The following is a 22892-nucleotide window of genomic DNA, read 5'->3' on the forward strand; positions in this document are numbered from 1 at the left end:
CACAGAAGAGTTAAAGAATTAAGTCATGTTTCCTTGTGAGGCTCCATTAAGCAATAAAAGTGAGTCTTGTGTAAAAGGATTTTTAGTTCATCATTACAAGTGCTGGTAATGAAGTGGATGCATGCTGGAAATGTCAGATGATCCATAAAGAACCACTGCTGCAAGATTTATCACTCTCATATCACACTGCTCCATCACTCCACCTGAATAATGAATGCTTTTTACATTCACATTTGTGTACAAAACCCATTTGCACAACAAAGAAATAACTCTGGAAGCAGTCAGATATTCTTCCTCATCTCTCCTCCAGGCCCTGGCTGGGCTGCCTGCACTAAATAGCTGCGCAGTTAACAAATACATCACTGCTAACCAATGTATCACACTCCCAACTGTTGCCCAGCTGACTTCTGTACGAAAAAAGCAGCAAAAGCACAATTTATTTTGCAATAATATAGTATAGTGACGGGGCATTAACTAACATTAAGATTAATTGCTCTGAGCTAATGAATCATCCATTACTAACCCCTCAGATGAGGCTACGCAACTAAATAACAAGTTGTAGCTGGACTTTTATTAAAAGCTTTCCAGAGTCTTGCCTTGCAGTCATGGTCACAAAGAAATGTTTATTAATTTTTACAAGAGATTTCTGGATAGAAGAAGAGAAATATTGTAAAGAAAGACGAATCAAATTACAGATGAACAAGTCAGCAATATGTCAGCTTCTTTTTAGTTACCACGTCCCTTCACACTCCCGCTATGCAGTACTTTCATAAATGAAGCATTCAGGTAGTTTAGACTTGACTGCCAGGTGGGTAAGCGTCCTAGGCTCTGCCCAGGGTACGAGCACACTCCTAGAGAGTAAAGGCAGATACGGAAATCACAACTTGTTTGTGTGTCAAAGCACTGAGACAGTACCTCAGAAGACACCCAAATGATACAGCTTCCTGGTGCATTTGTTGGAAATAAGAACAAGAACATCACCTCCAACCTCAGCTACTTTATGATCCCACACAATATTTTTCTGTCTAGTTAAAGCCTTTTTCTTTTTCTTTTTTTTTGGCTCTTGTTCACAAACACTCTCTGCAGGTAAAAGACACCTACCAGTTTCCATCTCTGCTCTGGAATAGCACTGATATCCACAGGATGACGCTCTATTACATTGAGAAAATGGGCCTCGGGGACAGCAATAGCACAGATTATATGGACCCACCTGGGAAAAAAGCGAAGAGACAAATCAGAATCTACCATTATTTGAATGAAATACTCAAGAGAGCAGTTAACATTTCTCTGACTCCCTCAGTATCAAGGCATATTTATGGTGGTTGGCAGCCTTGGCAACATTACTTGATTGTTAATCATGGTCGCACAAGGTAGATGTCTCTGGAACAACAGGGATCAACCTTCTTATGCATCTGATCTTGCATGATACTAAACATTCTCTGAAAAGACTTTTCTCTGAGAAATAACCAAATTCAACAAGTGTTCAGAGCCATGATACCTCTGCTATTGAGAAGCCTGGTGCAGAGTGTAAGACAGCAGAGTTACTCAAGCTCATCCTGCCAAGTCAGTGAGTCTGCTACATTATGGAGCAGTTGCCTCCATAATGCCAAAAATAGCTGCTACACTGAGCATTGAGACCAAAGTCACAACACTAGAAGATTACATGCAGTATGGACGGAAAAAATACTAAAAAACATCACTTACCGCCCATCAGTGGTCATCTGAAGAGCTCCTCCCCTGAGATTACACAGGCAACATTCCTGTAGGAACAAAACTCCTTCAGAACTGGACCAAAAAGCTCTGCTAGACTGCCTACCTTTCCCAAAAAATGACTACACCACATCTGGGATGCAGAGGCAAACCGTACCCTCCCACCACCCATCTCTGTTGAAGCATCTAATTAATTCCCACAATAAGTTTTCTTTTGCCTCCAGAAGATGCTTACCGCTGCCCAAGCATTCGCTGAGCACCGTGAGCAAGACCAACTTTCATTCACCAAGTCTGGACGTATTCCGTAACAGCCTGAAAGAAACAAAGTTATACCCTTCAGAGTTTTGCTAACATATCTGTAAGTATTGACTTGTTGACTTTTCAATTCAGAAGCATCTTTGAAACCAGGTGTCGCGTTTGAATAACTACATTCAATGGTCTAGGCTCAGACAAAAGTTGTAAAGTCATCCTTGGGAAGGGGGGCAGAATTTGGGACCAGCAGGTCTAAAAACGAACAAACAAAAAAACCACACACAGGTAACCTTCAACATTGTTTTTTCTCTTTTGTAAGGACTACAATAGCAGTACTTTGATCCTTCAGGCAAGAACAGGGGTCAAAAGCGATGCTACTACTGCTGGAATGCACTCACACATCAAAACAGTTAAGACCACTGAATTTTAGCGTGACTGAAGCAGTCATCTTTGCTAAGTGATGAGGAAGGATAAAACCACTAATATTGCAAGGAAATTAAATACATGCATTTCACATATTTAACAGTATTTAAACTAACACTAATTTCTGGTTATATGAAGTGTTAGAAACATCTGACTTTACAGAGCATCAATGACTGTAATATGCAAGCACCAAATCCTCCTACATACTTTTCTGCAGCACCAAAATAGGAAAATGGTATTATATTCATTATAAAGACAGGGAACTAACACCAAAAAAGCTCTTAAAATTCTGTAAAAGGCACTGAGATTTGCCACCGAAGACAATGAGTACAAGACATACAAATACTTTTGAAAAATTGGATCTACATGATTCCCGCAAGCTTGCAAAGAAAGCCTGTAGCAGAAAATTAAACATATCACAAATTGCTGGCCAGCATCCTGGATAACACAAAGTTCATCCCATGACCTTTACCTATCCTAACAAAACTGAACATAAAATTTCAGCTGGAGAGTCTCCAATTACTGAATTAAACTTAAAAGAAGTTATTCAGAAAGCACTGAGATTGCCACAATAACTTGATTTATAAAAATAATCTACTTAACTAGATAAACATTATGTCAAAAAAAGTCAATAATATAGATCCACAGCTGTCTTCCACACCTGAAGTCTCTTTTCATCATATGGCAAATCAAGAAAGCAGATATAACCCAGTCCTAGAAAATGAGCAGGGGTGTTGAGTCTAAAAAACTGATCTGGAAACTGAGCTGAAAGAGGAACAGACACCCTTAACTGAAATACTGCTGGAGCTCAAAACGGTATAGAACAGGCTGAAAGTTCAGCATTGATTTCTTGCTTCAGGACCACAGGTAGCTGGAGTATGGGATCTGAGGGGAGAAATAGCCATGCTTACTGAACACCACATCATCCCGTAACAATGATCCTAATGGAAAAAGAAGAGTGTGCTCTTTTTATGGATTTTGTCAACACCTTAAAAGCCCAGAAATATTCGCAAAAGCTTTCTTCTCTGTACGTCCTTGCTGTTGTCACAACCTGGCACAGTTGGGTGAGGGCACTTCTCCATAACAAGTAGACTGCCAACTGGTTTTACAGCATGCTGCCAGTTTAACAAAAATACACCTCAACACTGCAATCCTATAATAAAAGCAATTGGATTCTCTGCACCAGAGTCAAAGGGATATCACATTCTAGAAGTACCAACAGTGACAAGGAAACAAGACGACACTGGAGACCACATCAGACTAGATTTAACTTCTGTCCTATCCTCAAGGGTAGAGCACAGCCAAAATAGAAAGCTGGATTTCTCTACACCCTGTCTGAGACTGCAGATTAACATCACTTTGCCCACATCCCTGTCCCTAAATAGAATTTGGCCACGGAAACCATTTTGATAGACTAGTCTATGGAAGACATGAATGTACAAGATGTAGCATCTCTGTTCTGATCGCTATAGAGACCGCAATTTGTGAAGTACGAAAGCAGTCTTTATCCTCACACTCACTCTGCAACTCTGCTCTTATTAGCCAGAAGTGACCATAATCATGGATGCAGTACAGAAACAAAAGTTGCATTCTAGTTCTCCACCAGAGACAGTCATGCTGAGCTGCATGGTGACCTGCGGACTATAAAATTGGAATGACAAAAGTAATTCCAGCTGATGCAAGTCAAATAAGTTTTCCCATCTGTCAAGATCAAATGACTGAACAGTAATTCGTCACATCTCCTAGTACGAGTGCAAATGTTAACTAGATGTCGTACAATCTACAGTGAAGGTACACGCTACCAGGATTAATCAGATCTTCTTTTAGACGTAACTATCAGGGAAACAAACAGACATATGTTCCTTTTTTTAATCAAGTGCCATTCCTACAAACAGTAACACAGACACTAATAAAATACATCTCAGAAACTACTCCATAATCTCTGATGCACGGAAGAACAATACAACCTTACCCAGCAGACCAATATTTGAACAAGCGAAAAGAGAGCGATCAGCTTTGTGATTTCTGCTTTATTAAAAAAATGAAACATAACAAAAGAAAGAATCTTTTCTGTGAGACAGAGCAGAATCAGCCAGCAAAACAAACAGTAAAAATAATATTTGTGTGTATTTTTAAGACCAGTGACTGCCAAGACGGACTCCAATATATACACATACTAGTACCAGAAAAGGAAAAAGTGGGAGTGACAGGCATAGCAAGCATGCCCAGAAGGAATTCAAATATAGGCAACATACAAAGAAACTTGTGAGTTTCTCAATACCCAAAACGCTTTGGTGAAGAAGGAAGCACTCACTAGCATGAACCTGCAGGCAGCATTTGGCACAGGATATCAAGGGACTGGTTCCATCTTCTCCAATATATGAATTTGAAGGAAGCGGCTCTGTGTTTTCTCCACTTGAGGTAAAGCACATCTCCGGGATCAGAGGCTTGGTCTTTTGTCCGCACTTAGAAAGGTGGACGAAAGAGGTGGTCTCCCCTACAGAGACTGGGACAGCTTCTTTATCCATCTGTAAGGACTTAGCGAGAAAATATCATCATATGGAATCGCCTCTTCCTTGGTCACAATTTTACCTTAAAGTCAGAGCGCTCCCCTTGCAAAATAAGTCATCCAACACCTGACGCCATGCAGCACAAATAATGAACTTTAAATCCTGTCTTCTCATGCACACCCCCACCCCTGCTTTTGCTCCTCTCTCTCTTCCTTAGGCCTGAACTGGGATCTGTAATTTATTCTGAAAGCTCAAAGAAGCATTAGAATAATGAGAAGTTCTCCCTGTTTTTCTTCTGTAAAAATCTAAATTCCTAAATTGCAGCTGAAAACACCAAGGAAAGGAAAAAAAAGGAAAATATTAATAAAAGCAAGACCTTCCCTCTCCCTCTGCCATCCTTTTGGCATCCCTCCCTACTCTTTCTGCAATAATTTCTCCAGAAGGACATTTCAAGGTTTCTGGTAGCAGACCAGAGTTAAAAACAACGGATTTAAACAGTCCAGCTGTAGCCAGTTTTCCTTACAACCACTATACAACATCATCCAGCAATCAGAACAGATATTTTATTTTCAATCTGTATAATAAATCAAGAGATTTTATTGAAGGGGGAGGTGGGTTCTGCTTTTCTCAGAAAAAGCTTCTAACACATATATATGCATCTAAGGTACGTATTCCTAGTGGACACACAAAGCCAGGTTTGGCTCTATAAGCATACAAGAACAAATCAATGCACAACTGGGCAAATAACTAATTCATCTGATTAATTTTTGCCTTTCTGCTTATAACATATGCCAAAGCATATTGGTAATTTCCAAAAAATTATGTATGTGCTTACTCAGTAAATTTTTATTTTGCTGCTTGTTTGCATATACTCAGAAGTCTGGGCCCATATCTAAACAAAAGTGATCACATGCCCAATATGGCACTGATTCTTTGCATGAAATAGTGTTTGCAGTGCAAAGCTCTTCATGTGTGATTTAAAAAATGAAAGCTGAGAAAGCCAGAGAAGCCAGGAAAGATATCAAAAAAGGCTCCATCCACTGCCTCTGCCAAATCTAAACACACTTCTTTGGTGTGCAAATTTGTATGACTCTTCTTCCTTTATTATAAAGGTCTGCATCATAACTTACACAGTAGCCACCACTGACACGTCCATCTGAGCAGCGTCAGGAATTACCTGGTTATACGGGTAGAAGAGGGTACAGACAGCACAGTATGGCTCACTCAGGGCAGCAGCTGCATTGAATTTTCTTTCAGCTGGGAAATTATGCACTTTATTCTTCCACTGGAGGGAAAGTAAAGATTTCAAAGCCTCTGGGTCACTCATATCTTCCTCCCCAGAAAACGGAAATGTTTCTAGAAAGAAAGAAATCCCAAAACAATGGATAGTCAGTAGAGGCAAAACGCAGCAAGGTAGGGTTCAACAGCTAACATTTCGACAACACAAGAAGTTCAGTAAATAAGAATATTCAACTCATCCATGGTTCCTCATATGTGTATGCCTCAAACGCTTCCTTAAATGGATGTAATCTCCACTTTGTGGGTAGGATAGACAAGACAGAGACACCAATGACCTAATGGAACTGGCCATGAGGAAGAAGAAGGAAGAGAATCTAGATTTACTGCCTTCATAACTCTCTCCACTTTCTAGCTGTGAAAACCTACAACATCTTTTTAATGAAGCCAAGTTCAAAATGCATGATGCAGGTGCAAAGGAAATCCCCCTTTCCTTTCTCCAACTGGGAGTTGCGTTCTCTGGAAGACACGCGTGCAGTTCGTGCCGGTTTGGTTAGGCCAGCTCCCAATTCCCACCCGTCAGCAGCAAGTCTGTTTCAACCTTCTCTTCAAAGTGCATCCCGTACCTGTTTCTGCAAACAGAAATCCTGGCCATGAGATATCCTGGGTTCAAGTTTTCATTTTACTTTTCTGCAGCTGCTTCACAGCTACCTCCATCAAGCGCGCTCCACTAAGCCTTCAATTTGCATTCACCACCACCTCGTCTTCTACCAGAGCTCTGGTACTGCTCGTGCTAATTAGTTCGCTAATTCTTTGTTTTTACAAAACCTTTAAGGCCCTTGGCATTTTATGATTAAACCACCGCAGAATCCATTTGTGACAGTCTGGGGGTCCAAGTTTCTGACCATTCCTTATTAAGGAGTTTTGAATCACTATAAATGTTAAAGAAATTTTCCACACAAGACTAAGTATAAATCACTCACTGCATTGTCAATCTGCAAAGTTCCCAAAAGAACAGCTTTGGCCAGGGGAACTCAAAAACATCGTGGTGCAACATTATCCCCAGAGCTCAGCACATTAAACCAAACTGCTCACTGCTTCACTGTTAATTAATGGAAATATGCAGTTAATGTTCTGCTCTCAACAAGTCTAAGCCTCCTCCCCGTTTCTACTTCCCTTTTAAAATTTTTCAGGCTCTTAGGTTACCAAAAAGGATAAAAGGAACTTGTAGTAAAACACTAATGGCTCAGTTTACATCTCAGATTTTAAATGTTCCCCTCAACTAATCTGATATATATTTGCCAGACAATGTGGTAAATTTTGTTGTGTCTAATTAATCAATCCTTTTTTGAGATGACGAACACTGTCTGTGTATCTCCTGACATGCTTCAAATGAGGGTTACTTCCTAGAAAGTGTCTTTGCTTTCTTATGTTTTCTTACTAAAACTGGTATCCATAGGCTAACAATAATTGCTAATACCATCGCCTTTTCCACAACACTGCATAGGATTCTGCTGCAAAGGAAGACAAACAGGAACAGCCTTGCCTAAGCTTTCCTTCCTAGAGGAAGATACTGCTCATGCCAGGAGCTGACTGCCAGTTCAGTACGCTGACTGCTCCTGCTGACTGCCAGTTCAGCGCTGGCCCTCATCACAAAACAGATTCACAAGGATGTGTTCTACAGTCTTAAACTTCAGCTAAACGTGCTTACGAGTCCACACCTCGTGTAAGGCACAGACACAATTTTAAAAGGCCAGTGACCTCGGGTATGCAGATTGATACTTTCAAGATGTCTTAACTTTCAAAACCGAGCTCACCACTCACCTTTTGAAGAAATCAAGCACCTTTAATGACATTTTAACACATGAGCCAAAAACCACACGTTTCTCCAAATTTTAGTCAAAGCACATCAGGAGACAGGCAAGGATTTATGATACCAGTGAAATCAATGAAACCGGCATCATAATCCAGAGTGACAGACTTGAGAGAAAAAAAGAAAATGACTGTTGCATGTTATCATCACCTTCACTCATCCCCGGACGGATTCTAGGTGAGACACAGCATTCAGGATGGCTCCTACGTTTCAAGCAAGTTATACGCAAGTAGAAAAGGCTAACAATTTGTCTCAACTGGATCTTAGTGTAGCATATGCATTCTTTTAATTTACATGCTCACTCTTCCTCCTGCAGCCTCCAGATCATCCTTACACATTAGCCCTGAAAAAGCAGGGAGTGCAGAGAGCTGCTTCTCTTCCCTGTCAGGGAAGAGAGGAATCTGTTTGATCAGATTTTGCCCAACAGTGCTGTAAATCTGTCCCCAAGAAATGCCAGCTTTCACAGAAAGTTGCTCCTGAGTCAGCCAGCAAAGTCCCTGTACACCATCCAAAAAGTCAAAACGGTGAAAAGAACCTGTCTAATGAGGATCCTTCCACACAAAGTTTGCTGGACGGTCTCACACCAAAACAAGATAACTAGTCTCAACTGCCTTTCAACGCTTCACTCCACATTACACATATGCAAGATATCAAACGCCATCATCCTTGGTAAGGAAATGGAGCTATGTATGTACAAAATATCCCCTTCCCACACAAAGTTTCTCTAAAATCAGTGGATATATTCTCTGAAGGAAAGTGAACAGGAAAGATGTTGTCCTTTTGAATATAAAGTTGTAAGTACCTTGAAAGCAGGGACTGCCAACTACACTTTCACGTACCTGCCCCAGCATGCAAAAGCTTCTTACTGTGGACTTCTCTATATTCTGAGTACTTTATAATGTGGGCAAGACCCAAAAGTGTAAATTACACCACACAACAGAATTGAGAGGTAGGAGTCTTTTGTTTTTTTTTTTTCTTGGTCCAGACTGTTATGGCATTCACAGTGACTGGAATGTGGGAAAAGAAAAATCAGTAATGTACAGCTAAGCACTGACAGACTTCCTAATTCTCATTCCTGGATCTGCCGAAAGAAGTTGGACCCCAACATTCACATGAATTAAAAAGCCAACCAAAAAGTTAGAATTAACTTTCCCCATACACGTAACAGCAGACCTAACCTGCACCACCCTCCGAGGTGAACAGATTCTCATTTTAATGCAATATCTAAGAAGGAGCTTTCACTTTAAGATGTTATTTTCTGTAAACTTTTTTTTTCCCTTTGCCCCAAACGCTGCCTCATTCTGCAGCCAGCAAAATATTTTTCTTGACAGAAAAAAAGGGTGGGATGTGGGAAGCGACACCTCCCACAGATCAATTTTGTTTCCAGCTGGGTTATCAGAATGGGAACACGCTGCATTTTCTATCAGTTAAGTGTAACGCAAAGTTTGAGGCCATCCAGTTACATTAACGGCTTCAGCAATTTTTCAGATCAGACAAGACATACAAGCATTCTTAATGTTAGGGCACTCACCCTCATCACTTGAGGTCTCCTGTTTAACCACTGACAATGGGGAGCGGGTTGGTGGTTTGCCCAGTGGATGACGACGACTCTTTTTTATCTCCATCTTCATTTTTGAAAAAGCAGAAGCAGTCTGTAACAAACCAGAACAAGCTAGATGGGAACCCCAAAATATATAGGTAAGCAAAGGAGATTACAAGACAACAGAGGCAGAATCCTTGTCATAAAGTGTTCTTGAATTTACACAGCAAACTTTTCACTGCCTTTTTGCTGCAATCAATTACGCCTCCCAAGCCAATTACTGAAGCAGATAAAGCCAATGCTCTCTTAAGACATCGGGTAAAGGTAACTATAGTGTTTTCTTAAAATCAGAACAGCCTCAGAACAGCTTCAAGTCTGCCAATTCCAACAGCTTATGAAAAGTCTGGTCAATCACATAAACAGCTAGGAACTCTAGCACGAACATTATCTACGGAGCATGTAAGACCAAAAACATTTTACTAGAACATTACAGTGCATTTTATGACAAGTATATTTATATTGTACTGTACCCACTGCCCTGTGTGCCACCCAACATTGTAAATACTGCATGCATCCTAATCACAGGGGCTTACAGTCCTCTCTGGTGATGGGCACTGAACGCATTACAGGTGAGTTACTTTGCTCCAGAAATCGACAGTACCGCGTGCTTTGGTTCACAAACCTGAAGACAAGCAGCAGTGCTACAGCATTAAGAATGAAATCCAGGTACATTCCATGTTACACAGGAGTAAGCAGAGATGAAGGTACTTACAGCAGCCCAGCCCAGCATAGCATAGCATAGCGTTTTTTTCCTCTCTAGTCTGGAGCCATTATCTTAGAAAAATTTACATGAAGGTATGCTAATTGTGCCACGCCGGTACGCCAATGCACGTTTCCCCCCTATGCCCACAACTTCTAAAAGTGCTTTGCCATTCCCTTGGCTCTTTCCTGCATTATGCAGGGAAACAGAGCTACGTAATATTGCTCTGACTTGCTGCTAATTCCTGAACGTTTTCCTCCTTCCTCTTTTGGAAGCTGTCCTCAGGAAAGCGCTCTCCAAGGAAAAGAGATGCCTGTGACAGACTACATGCCATGAACTGTATTGTCCATGAAAAAATTTTCTGCCAACTTTTCCAATTCTAAATCTCATGATGGAAAAGATCCCTACAGGGGATTAACAGAGGCCAACACCTGGAAGAATAAAGCACATGCTATCAGCTGGAGAAGTCAGAAACAAGGGGGAAGAATTACTGAAATGTTAGTGTGATCAAAGTTCCCCTTGGGATTGTTTGGTTCTACCACTCTCAGAATAGTTGCTCTGCAGCAGCCATTTGCTTGTGCTGGGTCTTCCTGCCTAGTGCTTGGGATGATCATTTCAGTATTATCTGTACTATTAGTAGCAGGAAAAGAGATTCTCTATTTTATCTTTTGAAGACAATATCAAGTTTGATTAATCAGCAAGCATCAATGCAATGATGGACTGAACTATGAGAAAATAATCAATCTCTTCCTGTAAAAGCACTCTATGGCTCTCCAACATGGCACTATTCCACTGGAGGCTCAGGCACAATGCAGGACTCCTCTCATTCCAAGTTTAGTCCTCAACTTGTGGCTTAAAACTAGCAAATCTCATAGTCACCTCCTTGGTCACGCATACCTGTAAATCACCGACCTCTGTAGCGACCTCTGTATTTTCTGCTTCTGCATTCTCCTCCTCCTTCACAGGGATTTCCATAGGGACTGTCTGTTCCCGCCAACTTGGACTCTTTTGAGTGGCAAACTGCTCAAACGCCTGCTGGCAGGACATGCGCTCCTTGTCAAACACCACCTTTTTGGTCCGTGGAACCACATAAAGCATGGGAATGATCGGCCGAGGTTTAAAGTCATCTTCCTCAACTGGTGCCTCCGAGGGCTGGATAATGTTCAGGGGAGCTGGGGGCAAGCTCTTTTCTGCTGTGGACGGTGTGGGCACTGCTGGGGGCACTGGTGGCCGTGCTGCTGGCGCCTCGTCCTCTGCCAGCTGCTGCTGCGGTGCAGGCGGTGGTGGCAGCAGTGGCTGCTGCTGCTGCAGAGGAGGCTGAGGTGCTTGCAGATGGTGCTGGTGTTGATGGAAAAGGTGCTTCCTCTTCCTCTCACCTTTTACTTTCGGAGGACGGGCCTTTACTTTGCAGTCACCTGTTTCAAGATAATAGGCAACATTTAGCTTCATATGCCAAGATTTCTGAGCATTTAATATTCTCCTTTCATCAGAAAGCTCCAATGCTTTTGGCTTTGGCTAACATATTACATTATGGTATTATTCTTCCTTTCAAACAGGCAGACTGAAAGATGTAGACATATTCAGCTGTACTTTAGCACTGACTTAGAGAAGTCCGTTTTAGAAAGAAAAGACTTGTGTCATTTCTATGGACTACTTAATTCTTGACTGGAACAGAAAGTCTACCAAAATGAATATTGCCTGGAGGGAAAATATCTAAACCCCTAAGAAACTGGACACTGTGCCAAAAAACACATAATATATTACATTAGCCTTGACTCCATATTTCAAGTTTCCTGTATCAGCAGTCTCCAAAGTGGGGTGTGCAAAACCATCCACTGGGGTGCAGGAAGAAAATATTTTTGTACCATTAATAAATAAAATAAAATAAAATATATCTTTAAAATAGTATTTTATCTTTATTTCATCCTTTTAAAAATTTCTATTTTTGTGTATGTTTTATAATGTACATAATATTTTAGCACAGTAATACACATATAGATTTTATAAAGAAATATACATGTATCAGGATGTGTGCTCAAAATTTTTTTGCTGATAAGGGGGCGCAATCAAAAAAGCTTGGAAACCACCATTCTACATCATTAGTTTGCCCTAACCTCTAGACCATCCCCATTTACTGCTCCCTCCATTTGCAAGCATAGCTCTTATCTGAGTATTACTGTGTGTCAATGCATTCAACAGCCCTAGGAAATGAAGAATTGAACAAGGATACCTGAATCATTATTACCTAGAGATTTCTACTGTAAGGTCTTTTAAAAAGATGCCTTTAAAGCATAAATCAAGCACAGCATTGAACTAAGCCTATTACAGACACCATGCTGGCACTGGTTACTGAGATATCCTTTCCTAACACTTGCTCCATTTGTCCTTGTTTCTCCTAGCTTACTGTCATTCATCTTATCTGCATGGTGTTGCAGGTCTCTTACATGGCTGTTACAACAAAAACACTTCTTGAACAGCTAGACGTCTCAATATTTTTACCAGAGGCAGTAACGACCCATAAAAGTCTTCCCCACCTATCTTCCCAACATAACTCTGTTAAACGATCCACACAGTCTGATTTTACAGCAGTTCTTAAAACTCCTACTGGCCATTGAGAACGTGTCTCTAGGTTAGGACAGGAGATGCCTTCACATCTTGCCTTATTCCATCTAAAATGATGCGTGTTCCCTTTGCCCAACTCTTCCCTCCCTTCATGAATGAAGTTATCAGTTTACCCAAAGGAAACTAAATAATACATGCTCCACAGACAGATGCCAGTGCTCCATGTATTTCGTAAGAGGTTGTTTTTCACCTGCAGATGCTATGACTAGAAGGAGGGCTGATGACCACAAAAGACAAGAGAAAGACTATTCACCCTAATAATGATGCTTCACTAATGCCAACCTACTCAGAATCCTCCATTAAGGACTAAATCGAAGCTAACCAGCCAAACCTTGTAAACAAAATCAGATAAAACATCACACAGTAACAAGGTATCTGCAGGAGGAAGGGTTTGAAAAGAGAACATGAATAATCCCACAATAAGATAAAGTGCTAAAATCCCTGCTGAAATCTAGTAGGGGATACCTCAACCTCGACATTTCCCAGAAGTTTGGTCGGATGACTTTATTTACACTAATTTATAAAAAAGGGAACAAGTCCAGCCCAAATAGTTATTGTTGTACTTGTTTAGGCAGTCCTTCAGATAAACTGGTTTGTTCTATCACAGAGAAAGGAATATTGAACTTTCTTCGAGAAACAAACATATTGAATGAAAGGCAAATTGGATTTTTCCCCAGTTGCACAAAACCAGATCATATTTACTCTCTATACACTCAGAGAACTCTCTACCCAACAACAAAATAAATACCATTCACCAGCTTTATTGACTTCTAAATGGGTAATTTGACAGCAGCTGGCATGTAGAACTTTATTTAGAAGTTTTTGCATTAAGATGAACAAACTAGTTTGCAAGTGAATCTATAAAATCAGAAGCCAGGAAAAAAGCGAGGTAAAATTCAAAGGCCCTACCTGGCTATCATGAATACTTCTAGAAAGGAAAAGGATCTTTATGCACAAATCAGTATGGAAGGTTAACAGAGGAATGCCTATCAGCTGTCCTTCCGCTGAAGAAGAAAGGCACAAGTAGTAGAGCTAGTACACACTGAAAACAGTAGTATGACAATGGTTTTTCATGGTGGGAAGACTTGCTTGTCTAGAGATAATTTGAAATACTATACTGAGTTCGCTGAAGTTGCAGGTATACAATACTTTTGAGGGGAAGGGGTGTTGGTGGGGAAATCAAACCACGTACATAGGACCATACAGCGTGGCTTTGGACAATAAGATTATAAAAAGCTGCTACAAGAGTATGAACTTCATCTGCTACAGCAGTATTGGGCCAAGACAATTAGAAATGGACTTCAGCATCAGTAATTTAGCCACAACTTTAGTTAACTAATTTGTACCGCCAACAGCTCAGAAAGCAACTGTAAATTAAGACTTATTAATCTAGCAGAAGCACAAGCACAGAAATAAGATGAAACTAAACACAGGAGAATGCAGAATTTTGCCAGTACATCCCTCTAATACAGCACTGCATCCTTCAAGATGTCTGTGTTTGTGCAGTAGTCGCACTCAAGGGTTTTTCTTCAACCGCGTAGGAGACTGTGTGGTAGATGAAGTAATCACAAAGACTATTCCACCATCCTGAAGTTCCTCCTAAACACCGAGTTCACGTTTTCACTTAAACAGCATTACTTACTTCTAGGAAGAGAATATTACCGTAAAGCAATGCCTACATGCTCAGTGTTTATATCCCTTACAGCACCTATGCTAACAGAAGATGCAAACGTGACTGATACAAAAGCAGAAAGCAAAAGTAGAGGAAAACACCTTCTACTTGCTTCTAGGCGTTGTGTCTGCTCAGTTGTCAGCAGAACTTCAAACAGCACATACTACAAATATGTAGATGGCCACAGCGACTGCTAGCAGATTTCTGAAAAGGCTCTATTTTCTCTACATGATGCTAGAAAAGTCCAGAAAGTCTCCAGGACAAACTCTTGTGCTATGACATTGTTTCATGACAATCCTTCCATCACATTAAACAGTCTCATCTCTTAATGACTTTACATTGCCAGCTTAAACAACACTGGAGAAAAATCAGCAAGAGACAAGCCACTTGGCTAATGGCCAATTATTGACATCTTGCCTGAAGTAAAATCCTCATGTAGCAAATGGTCATCTAAAAATCAGTTATGCACCAATTTGCTATTATATGCAGCTAACAGCAGAAAAGTTTTCAGTTCTGGTTTACTGGCATCTTGACCACAGTATTACTTCATGTAATTATGTACTTAGTTTACAATTGCAACACTTAAGAGGATATGTGGGAATGCCATTTAATGCAATGTGGCAGAAAATAACACACAACTATTTTGCAGTAGGCATCTCATTGCTTCTTCTCACATTATTTAAAAAAAAAAACAAAAACAAAAAAAAATCCTTCTGTAAGATACATGGTTTGTAGCCCATCTGCAGGACTCGTAACAGGCACAGCATCGCAGATAACACCAGCTGACTCACAGGATGTATTTATGCTGCTTAGCACCCCCAGAGAAGAGCAGAGCTTAAAGAGTCTCCTTTTTCATTTCAAGTCCCAAGACAACCTGCTAAGAATTCTAAATGCATTAACAGCAACATAATAAATTATGAATATAAAGCTGAGTGATAAAAGCCAAAAGAAAACCTTAAGGCCTCTGGGTCAGAAATCCCGAAAACCTCAAGTTATTAATACTCGGCTAGTCCAAATAACCAACATGAAGCATAAGACCTACTTTGAAACTACCAATGATTACTTTGAAATCTCATTCTTCCTCCTTTCCTTCTCAAAGTCATCTTTTCTGGTGCAAGTAGGAAATCAAGCCAAATTAAAACCAGAGGAAGAGAAAAAGTAAGTGAAAGCAGGCAGGAAGCTAAATTGCCATGAGAAGGGCCATCCAAATAGATGCTATTTTCTTTTTCAAGATGAAACTGTAAGACACTTGTGAGAGGTAATGCAGACAGTAGGATGCAGAAAACTAGAGAATTTAGTGGTATTTAATTGCTATATTGCATTAAGAAACCTGTATAGTTGCTAACAGCCACACTGAGTGCTAGACCCCTCAGAAACTGCAAAGCAAATCATCTAGTTCTAGAGGCGCCTTCTGCAACAGTGCTGAAAATAAGTTTTTGCCTCCTGTGCTAACAGTTAAAGAGCTCTTAACATGTAGTCTAAGTGTATGATTTGGAACCTATTCAGCTAGAACACAGTCCTTCTTGTTCCTCTGCCATTCTAAGGATCTCAGATCTGTCCTTGTCACTTATCTCTCATCTCCAAAGGGCTATCATTTTCGGGCCATTTATTACAAGCATCAACTGTTAAACTTGTGCAAGAGCTAAGAGCATACAATTTAACACGCTGCTGACACTTTCAAGCTTAGGGCAATAGGAATTAACTATCTGCACTGTGCTACTCCTGCTCTGTACAACAATGATTTTCAAACTCCTTATTTCCCATGAAAAGAGAAAATACACTGTCTAGCTAAGAGACTCTGGAACTGAACAAAAACCTGAATTCGTTTCCCAGAGCTTCCACAGACTTCCTTTAAGATCATTATCAAGGTTCTCTAAATAGTTTGCAGCATCAGTTTTCTCCAAATGCTAAACAAATAATGGATATATACAATATATGAAAATGAATTCACTGGTGTTTATGAAATGCTCGAAAGTGGCTCAAAGACAGCGTGCATCATAACAGACACATCAACTACTTAACCACACACATTAGGGAAGAAAAAGCAGCTTAGTCCCAGCAAGAATTCCAACCTTTCATACACAGCCAAGAAAATACAGTATCACAAAAAAAGCCTCCAGCAAGATGGCTGAGCTCAGGCCTTCGGACTAACCGTATGTATTAGGAACGTATCACACAAAAAACACAGACCAAGACATTCTCTGTTTTCGCAACACGCCTTCAGTTATATTTTGCCTTAAGTCATGGTGTATTCCAACAAACAGCTTCAAAGAATTTTACAGACACTGTTTCTTACAGGAGGATCATAGTATTAAAAAATATTATGTCCACTGTACAGATGTGTCAATGAACAGAGAAAGGTTAAGTGACTTAGCAAAGGCTGCACATAAATTTAGCCACAGCTTTGTGGAAAACAGCTCTGTTTTATCAGCTCCTATTCCTCTTTGCCTTCTCCTAAACAGTTTGCAACCTGTGCTTTTATGCAGAAGAAATCATAAAGGACTGGGACTTGTCATGGACTGGTATTAACTTCAGCCATGCAAGAAAGCTGAAAAGCTTCTCTCCTAGACTTGAAGAAAACCAAACCTGCAACTTGCACTCATGCAGCAGCTATGGATCCCACATAACCTAAGGCTGACTTTATTCAGCCTCTGTAAGAAATGGGGAGGAAGGAAGGGAAAAGGGAAAAGATTAATTGCACAAGGGAGTGCACAAATCATTCCTTTTCAGAGCAGTACACAAAATATATTTATTTGTTTCTCTATGAAATATTTTAAAATATTCCTCCCTTAATATATATTTTTACAAACCTGTAATAGTTTTGGCAGAAATTTCAAGCCCTGACAAGAAAGCTATTTGGACTGAATCCTTAAAGAGAGGGAAAAATCAATTGCTGCTGTAAATGATGGTGTATTTCAGTGAGCATAGATTTAATATTGGGAAAGACTCCACTGATATTTCAACAGAAATAAACAACAGCTGACAAGTTATTTACAAATGTGTTTTAGAGAGATAGCTTGCCCCAGTTCTTCACTGAAGTGATCTGCCATCAGTGAGCAGGGCCCTCACCTTCTGTCTCAATCACTTTGTTTCTCTCGTCTTCCTCTAGATCTGGCCCTCTTTTCAGCTCCTCTTTTACTTTCACATCTTCCAAGACAGTTTCAATAGCCATCACATCCCCAAGTGACTTCTGATCCTCTGTTTTATGTCTTCTGGGTTGACTTCTTTTTCTGTGAGACCTAGAAGTACAGAAGTGTGATTTGACATAAAAAAACAGCCTTCAATATATAAAACGATCACTGACTTAAAAACCTGAATACAAAACAAAAGGATCTTCTTTGGACAGAAAACACAAGGTAGCTAACAATAGCTACAGGGCAAAACAGGTATCTGAAAGGAAACAGATGAACCTTGCATAACACAACATTTAAGATCCATTCACAGAAGCCATTAATTGGCTGGGTTTCTTGAAGAGCTTTTTACCACCATTACTAATTAAGCTCACCAGCTGCAGTTAAAATTATTTTAATTGTATTTTAAATCTATTCTGCCTGTATTTCAAAGTATAGATGAAAACTTGTTATAAATCTTCCTTTCATCGTCTGCCTCCATTCCATCATTTCTTTCATTCTGTACGTGTTTCCCTTTGGCAAACTGCTGGAAGTCTGCAAAGCATCATCTTCCAGCTCTGAAACATTACCCAGCACTGCTAGTTTCTAAAAAATGAATGCTAATAGCATAATCAATAGGCAGTCTATGATTTTTCAGTAGTATAATTCACAGGGTCCAAGGCCTATGAAGAAGTTTAACTAAAAAAAGTGCGTATTAATATGATCAGACTAATACGAACAAGCCAATAGCAATGCTGTTTTTTCTAAAGAGTCAATGCCACTAAGATAAAGAGATTACAGTAGCCACAATGCAAAGGCAAATGCAAATTCAGAAGTCAGGATAATGTATTTTGGTTAGGAACCGTATTAGGAGCCAAGCACCCACACAGCCACTCGTTCACTCCCCACCTCCCCAGTGGGACAGGGAGGGAAAACAGGAAGGGCAAAAACCAGAAAACTTGTAGGTCGAGACGAGTTTAATAGGTGAAGGAAACAAGAAAGAATAAAAATAGAAAGAAATAAGCAAAGGATATCCACTCATCATCTCCCACAGGCAGACCAATGCCCAGCCAGTCTCCAAGCAACTTGGAAGCCAACCCCCCCTCTCCTTTCCCGACCCCAGTTTTTATCGCTCAGCGTGACGTTACACGATATGGAGTATCCCTTTGGCCACTTTGGGTCAGCTGTCCCAGCCTTGTCCCCTCCCAATCTCTCGCCCACCCCCAGCCTAGTCAGTGGGCAGGGGGCTGAGTGAGAAAATGATAAAGCCTTGACACCGTTCAGCAATAGCCAAAACATCGGTGCCTTATCAGCACTGTTGTAGCCACAAATCCAAAACACAGCCCCGTGGGCTGCAATTAAGAAAGTTAACTCCATCCCAGCCGGACCAAGTACAATTTTTTTTAAAGGATCTATCAAATAGCTGCTTGAATGTTGGGTTTAAGTCTACCAACCTCTTTTTCAAAAGAGACTGATTCAGAGACCTGCAATTTTTACACCATTTTTAGCATGTAGAGATTATTTTGAAAGCAGCATCTTCCATATGGCCTCCCTGTTCCAGGCCCTTGCATCTACCATCATGTAACAAACTGTAAAAGGCAAATCACACTGCATCCATCAGCCCAAAACTCTACAAAAGCTGAAATTCAGCTTCCCATCCTCAGAGCCCAGAAACTCAGCTGCTAATTAGATTTGGAGTACAATGAAGTTAAGAGGCTTTCATCAGGTAACCAACAAAGAAGGAAGAAAAAAATTCAACCAGAGATGAATGATTAATAGAAAAGAAAGCTGATCTACATGCACAGTAATTTATAATTGCTAGATGCTAACTGTGTGGTATCCCCCCCAAGTATAAATGCTAACTTCACACCTGCAAGACATTCATTAGCAGGAACACACAGCTGAACCCAGAAGGATCAACTTTTCTTTTCACCCATATTCTAAGTATACACCACCTTCTCTGTGGGGGAAAAGAAAGGTGGGAGGAGGAGATAAACCTGTAAGACTTTTCTGTTGCAGCTGGAACTTTCCACAGCTGGTCAAGAAAGCACTGGAGTAGAATCAAGTGTTACAAGCTATTTTTAGTAAAGTGTGTGTTTTATTCCCATGGTGTAGAAATGCCAGGCAAAAATTAAATCACAAAGCTTTATACTCACAGTAGATAAAAAAGATCTTTTTGCAGTGCAGGCAGAAAACACACCACATAAAGAAACTGTGCTTCCAGAATTACAAGCTGAAGGCTGTACATTTCCAGAAGTGAAGATGTTCTGTATCTGACATTATTCACATACCAGAAACAGGCTTTTTGTGGACTAGACTAAAACAGTCTCTCGCTGAAGCCACAAAGTAAACAAAGTTGAGTTTTTCAAAGTAACCAAGTATGAATGACCTTAGAGAAGAAATAACATACCTCTCTGCGAGTTTAAAAGCTACATTTTCCAAGAGAGCTGGCAAAAAAGCAGCTAAAAACTCTTTGAAGAACAGACCACAAAGTGACTTAAATTAAGTAGATACAACTGCGAAGAGGTTTGGGCAGAGGTGAATCCCATTCTTCCAGTGAAGTCCATCCTGCTGAGAAAAGTCAGTCTTCAAGTAAAATTATGTCTTTCCAAGACATAAGCATAGGAGAGAGACTACTGCTAAGCAGTAGTCAAAACTGCTTCAGGATAATACTGAAATAATCTAGGAAACAATGAATAGATAAGGGAAAAAAAAGTCTTTTGCAATAGCTCAGGTTGAGAGAGAGGCTCCTCTGCTAAGCAATAAGCTCAAAGAGGGAAAATAATCCTCGGTGTTCATATAATACCTTACACTGTGCAAACATTACATATAGCTAAGCAACCCCTAGTAGCCATAGGCAGTAAAGAGATTCCCAAGTTCCTGATGTGGAAGAAAAAGATCCAGGGACCCACTGGAGTTCAGACAGTCATTGTCCATAGAGCATAAATCGCAACTTCTGACTCTCAGACTGCTTCTCCTGAAGCTCACTACAGAAGGAATAGCTGAAAACATTTTAGGAATATAATCTCTGGAGTGGAACAACGTTGCAGAGGTCAGTTATCTGCCAAAATACCCTATTTATTATGTCTTTTGGAGCACGGATTTAGTGGGAAACACGTTTTCCCACTTCAGCATTTGTAGAATAACGGACAAATCATTTCACGTAGAAAACGCAGGACACAGGACCACCAGTCCAAAGCAACAGCAGGTGACTGAAAACTGGAAGACAATAAAGACCAGTGCTAGAGAAAGAGAGACACACTTACTAGTATGTTATCTTTTTCTTTGATAGAATAAATCAGCTATCATCAAATTATTAGGTCAATAGTTTTTAAACTGTTACTCAAAATCCCTATCAAAGATGGCCCCAGAAACCTAACATCTCTTTAAAGCTTTTTTCCTGGATTTCAAAGACATAATATTGGAACTGAAATTACAAGCAGAATATTACATATGGATGAAGCGGTACAACTTCCAGAGACTGCCAACACTCACACCAGAAATTCAACAAATACTAGATGAGAGCAAAAAGAAGTAAGCTGTGTGTGCTACACTGCAAGCACTTTGGGCAGAGCAGGAATGAGAATGATGTAAAAAAAGAAGGGTAAGGCAGCACATGGAAGGGCACACACTTTACATCTGAGTACATTAAAGCCCTATGATAATTTGATTTCCTATAATATAGAGTCTCATTCTTCAAGCAAGCTTGATGACGAAGGAAAGTTCTCCCATTGGCAGCCCATGTCTAACACACTCTAGTTCAATTCCACTTTCTGAGACAGCAGCAGCGTTTTATTAACTATCTGCTTCGGTGACCAGTTAGCTTTATCCACATCATTACACATCACTACTAATTCAGTAGGTTAACTGCACACTGAAGAATGGAAAACCAGAAGGGGCACGAGATAAATGAGTTTCTCTAACGATGCAAGAGGAGATCTCACAAAACCACACAAAACCAAGACGAAGTCTGAGAAACCTCGATGCCCAAGGATTTTCTGCGCCCTTTCAAGGAAGCAGACACAAAAAACTAACTGAAAAAGGAAAACACCTTCAGAGTTACTATTTTAAGAAACTTGACAGGAAAAAGAATGAAGTCATTTAAGTTGATGAGGGAAGTCACATACCGGTGTTTGTTGTCCTCTTCCTCATCTCCTATCCTATAAAGCAAGATTCCAACAGTAAAAGGTTAGCATGCCAAATTTTCAATTCAAGCATGCTGTAACACACAAAACCCACAAACTTGTAGAAAATTAATACAGAGATCAAAGGAAGCACAGAAAGGCATGCATAAAATCCCTTTTGCAACTGACGTTTTTTTTTCCCTCCTGCTTTCTGATAAGCAAAGCTATTAATGTTTACTATAGATTTTTTGTCTTCCAGGATAAGAGATGAGATGTGAGGGGGCACACAGCGTCCTACTTTCAGAAAACATGTGCTTCTATAACATTTAAAGGAAACAGAACAATGAGGGAGCACATTACCCAAGAAAAATTACAAGAGGAAGCATTAAAAAAAAAGGGGGTGGGGGGAGGGGGAAAAAAAAAGAAGAGTTCAAACTATCTCAAAATAAGAATTATAGTGTTTAAAATCTTAGCAATTAAAATCAACCACAGTGCTCAGACACAACTGTTTTCCTTTTTTTTTTTTCCCTCTTTACCTGCGAAGCAATTTAGCCTTCAAGTCTGCCTTCGTCTCATTCCAGGCATCTAGTTCTGGGCTAGTCAGAGCTGTGGGTTTCATATGATCCAGGACAGCAATGTCTTTTCCTTGTTTCCATAAATCGTAACGTTCCGGTTGCAGAACCCTCACAAAGACATCCATGGAAATCTTCACCATGTCTTTGCGGCAAGTACACTGCAAGAGAGATCCAGACATCAACACCACATCAGATCAGAGGAACATTTTCTTTTCTCGTCAGCTGCCTTTCTCCAGAGGCAAACTAACACTCTACCCATTTTGTCTCTAAGGCCTGTGGTGGGTTACTAGAGCGGGTCAATGCTAGGAATCGCATTGATGTATACGTGGGTATTTCAGCTTAATGGAAAGCATTGACTCTACCCGCCCTCGGCAAAACCAGAGACAGCACAAGCTGCCACGCTCTCTGAGGGTAGCTGAAGACTCTGTTCCCAAGAATCTTCTTCTCCCTCTAAGCCCACCAACCAGGCTAAAACTTTCTGGTAA

At 40.3% G+C, this 22892-nt stretch overlaps 1 protein-coding gene across 5 annotated transcripts in view; it reads right to left on the bottom strand.

Annotated features, from left to right (window-relative positions):
* KDM4B (lysine demethylase 4B) overlaps positions 1–22892 on the bottom strand; it is a 94121-nt gene that overhangs the window by 13896 nt on the left and 57333 nt on the right. For 3 of the 5 annotated variants that reach the window (XM_075175300.1, XM_075175302.1, XM_075175303.1), the window contains 10 exons: positions 22369–22565; positions 21836–21868; positions 17668–17837; positions 11202–11719; positions 9536–9656; positions 6073–6251; positions 4700–4922; positions 1946–2022; positions 1705–1760; positions 1102–1210 (listed from right to left, as the gene is read on the bottom strand). In XM_075175300.1, coding sequence (XP_075031401.1) covers positions 1102–1210; positions 1705–1760; positions 1946–2022; positions 4700–4922; positions 6073–6251; positions 9536–9656; positions 11202–11719; positions 17668–17837; positions 21836–21868; positions 22369–22565 — 1683 coding nt within the window. The remainder of the gene's footprint in view (positions 1–1101; positions 1211–1704; positions 1761–1945; positions 2023–4699; positions 4923–6072; positions 6252–9535; positions 9657–11201; positions 11720–17667; positions 17838–21835; positions 21869–22368; positions 22566–22892) is intronic. The other 2 variants (XM_075175301.1, XM_075175305.1) reach the window with 1 other exon arrangement.

The sequence above is a fragment of the Calonectris borealis genome, chromosome 28 (genome assembly GCF_964195595.1).
Source record: "Calonectris borealis chromosome 28, bCalBor7.hap1.2, whole genome shotgun sequence".
Taxonomy (NCBI): Eukaryota; Metazoa; Chordata; class Aves; order Procellariiformes; family Procellariidae; genus Calonectris; species Calonectris borealis.